Genomic DNA, 1,605 nt, shown 5'->3' with positions numbered 1-1,605 from the left:
AGGGGAAAATGGGTGATGGGCATTGAGAGGGCACTTGTTGGGATGAGCGCTGGGTGTTGTATGTAAGCCAATTTGACAATAAATTATATTCATTTTAAAAAGTACCTTGGGGCACCCAGGTGGCTCAGTCGGTTAAGTGTCTGACTTTGGTTCAGGTCATGGTCTCACGGTCCGTGAGTTAGAGCCCCCACGTCAGGCTCTGTGCTGTCAGTTCAGAGCCTGGATCTTCCTTCTGACTCTCTGTCTCCCTCTCTCTCTGTCTCTACCCCACTCACGCTCTGTCTCTGTGTCTCAAAAAATGAGTAAACATTAAAAAAAAATTTGTTTAAGTACCTCATATCATTGATAAGCATGTTACTCTGTACCCATACAAATGACTCTTACGGTGCAGAAGAGTGCTAAGGAGTATTCATATAATCAATTTTTTCTTTAGGAAGAAAAAATTCTGATTCTTGTTTTCATGGCACGTATTCCAGAAATTCTATTTTCATTTTTAATCAGAAAGAAAGAACAGATGGTCGGGTAACATGAGGAAAAAAAGTTACTAAATTTCTCCAGTTGATAGTTTTTCTTAGCTAAATAAACTAAATAAACAGTAAAAAAGGTGTTGGTCCAGTAAAAGAAAACAAAGCAGCTCACCAATATGAGAATAACATGGGTAGCTTTGTTTTCAGGAGAGCTTTGTGAAGACTGGATGGTACTGCGAATGTGCTGAGCTTTTCTGTGGTGTCTGAAAAGGATATTCACCATGTAGATACTATTACATGTCATCAGGGAGAGGAAGAACAAATCTCGAATGAATACAGTACTTAGAAATATTGATGACGTCTGTAGATCATATGCACTGCTTTTACAAGAAGCAGTATAATACCCAATTCCACCTTCAGTGGTATTCCTCCTGGCCACGGTTTTTAAAATGATCACGGAATAGATGGCCATGTTGATCGTCCAGAAGAAAAGTAAAGAAGGTTGAATGAATGTAGAGATTTTCTTCTTGAGCCAGGCCCATTTATGATTACTTGGAGTGATAGTCACTGCCTGAAATGTACTCTGAAGGGCGGTTGTGCACAGAGAAATACTCCTGGTAACTCTCTGAATATAGAGCACTATTTTACATCCAGTATCACTCATCTCCAGCTTAATTCCAAAGGATGACATTATATTTGGAACCCCTCTGAATATAAGTGTCAGGGCATTAGCCAAAGTTAAGTGGGCTAGAATCACATCTACAGGCTTCTTCTTATGAGGAAGAATTAAGAAAGTGTACATATATAATGTAAATAACAAAGAATTCCCCATGAAACCAATACAAGTTTGAAAGATAAAGAAGATCCCAAAAATTCTGTCACTGGAAATCATTGTCGTTCAGTCTCTCTTAGATCTTCAAACCAAGTCCAGCACATCCTATAGACAAATAATTTGATTATGAATGTGAATATTAAAAGTAACTTTGACTGAGGAGTATATTATCAAGTTTCAGGGAGTTTTCCTGCAGGATCGGCAAATGTTCAGCTACAGCAAACCAAGGAATCACTGAGATTCTTAAAGAACAGAATTGAATGTTTATGAAGATAGGGAATATCATATATTATGTGGAAATTAATA

At 37.9% G+C, this 1,605-nt stretch overlaps 1 protein-coding gene across 1 annotated transcript; it reads right to left on the bottom strand.

The window, feature by feature from the left end:
- Positions 1-429: 429 nt before the first annotated feature.
- LOC132666517 (vomeronasal type-1 receptor 1) lies at positions 430-1,359 on the bottom strand. The gene has a single exon (XM_060614546.2). The coding sequence runs from the start codon at positions 1,357-1,359 to the stop codon at positions 430-432; it is 930 nt and encodes a 309-aa protein (XP_060470529.1).
- Between the last annotated feature and the right edge of the window lie 246 nt (positions 1,360-1,605).

Source organism: Panthera onca, chromosome B2, assembly GCF_046562875.1.
Source record: "Panthera onca isolate mPanOnc1 chromosome B2, mPanOnc1 haplotype 2, whole genome shotgun sequence".
NCBI classification, from domain to species: domain Eukaryota; kingdom Metazoa; phylum Chordata; class Mammalia; order Carnivora; family Felidae; genus Panthera; species Panthera onca.
This window is presented reverse-complemented; position numbering and strand designations above follow the sequence as displayed.

Coding starts and splice junctions, on each gene's coding strand:
- LOC132666517 (XM_060614546.2), bottom strand. CDS start 1,359: ATGATTTCCAGTGACAGAATTTTTGGGATCTTCTTTATCTTTCAAACT.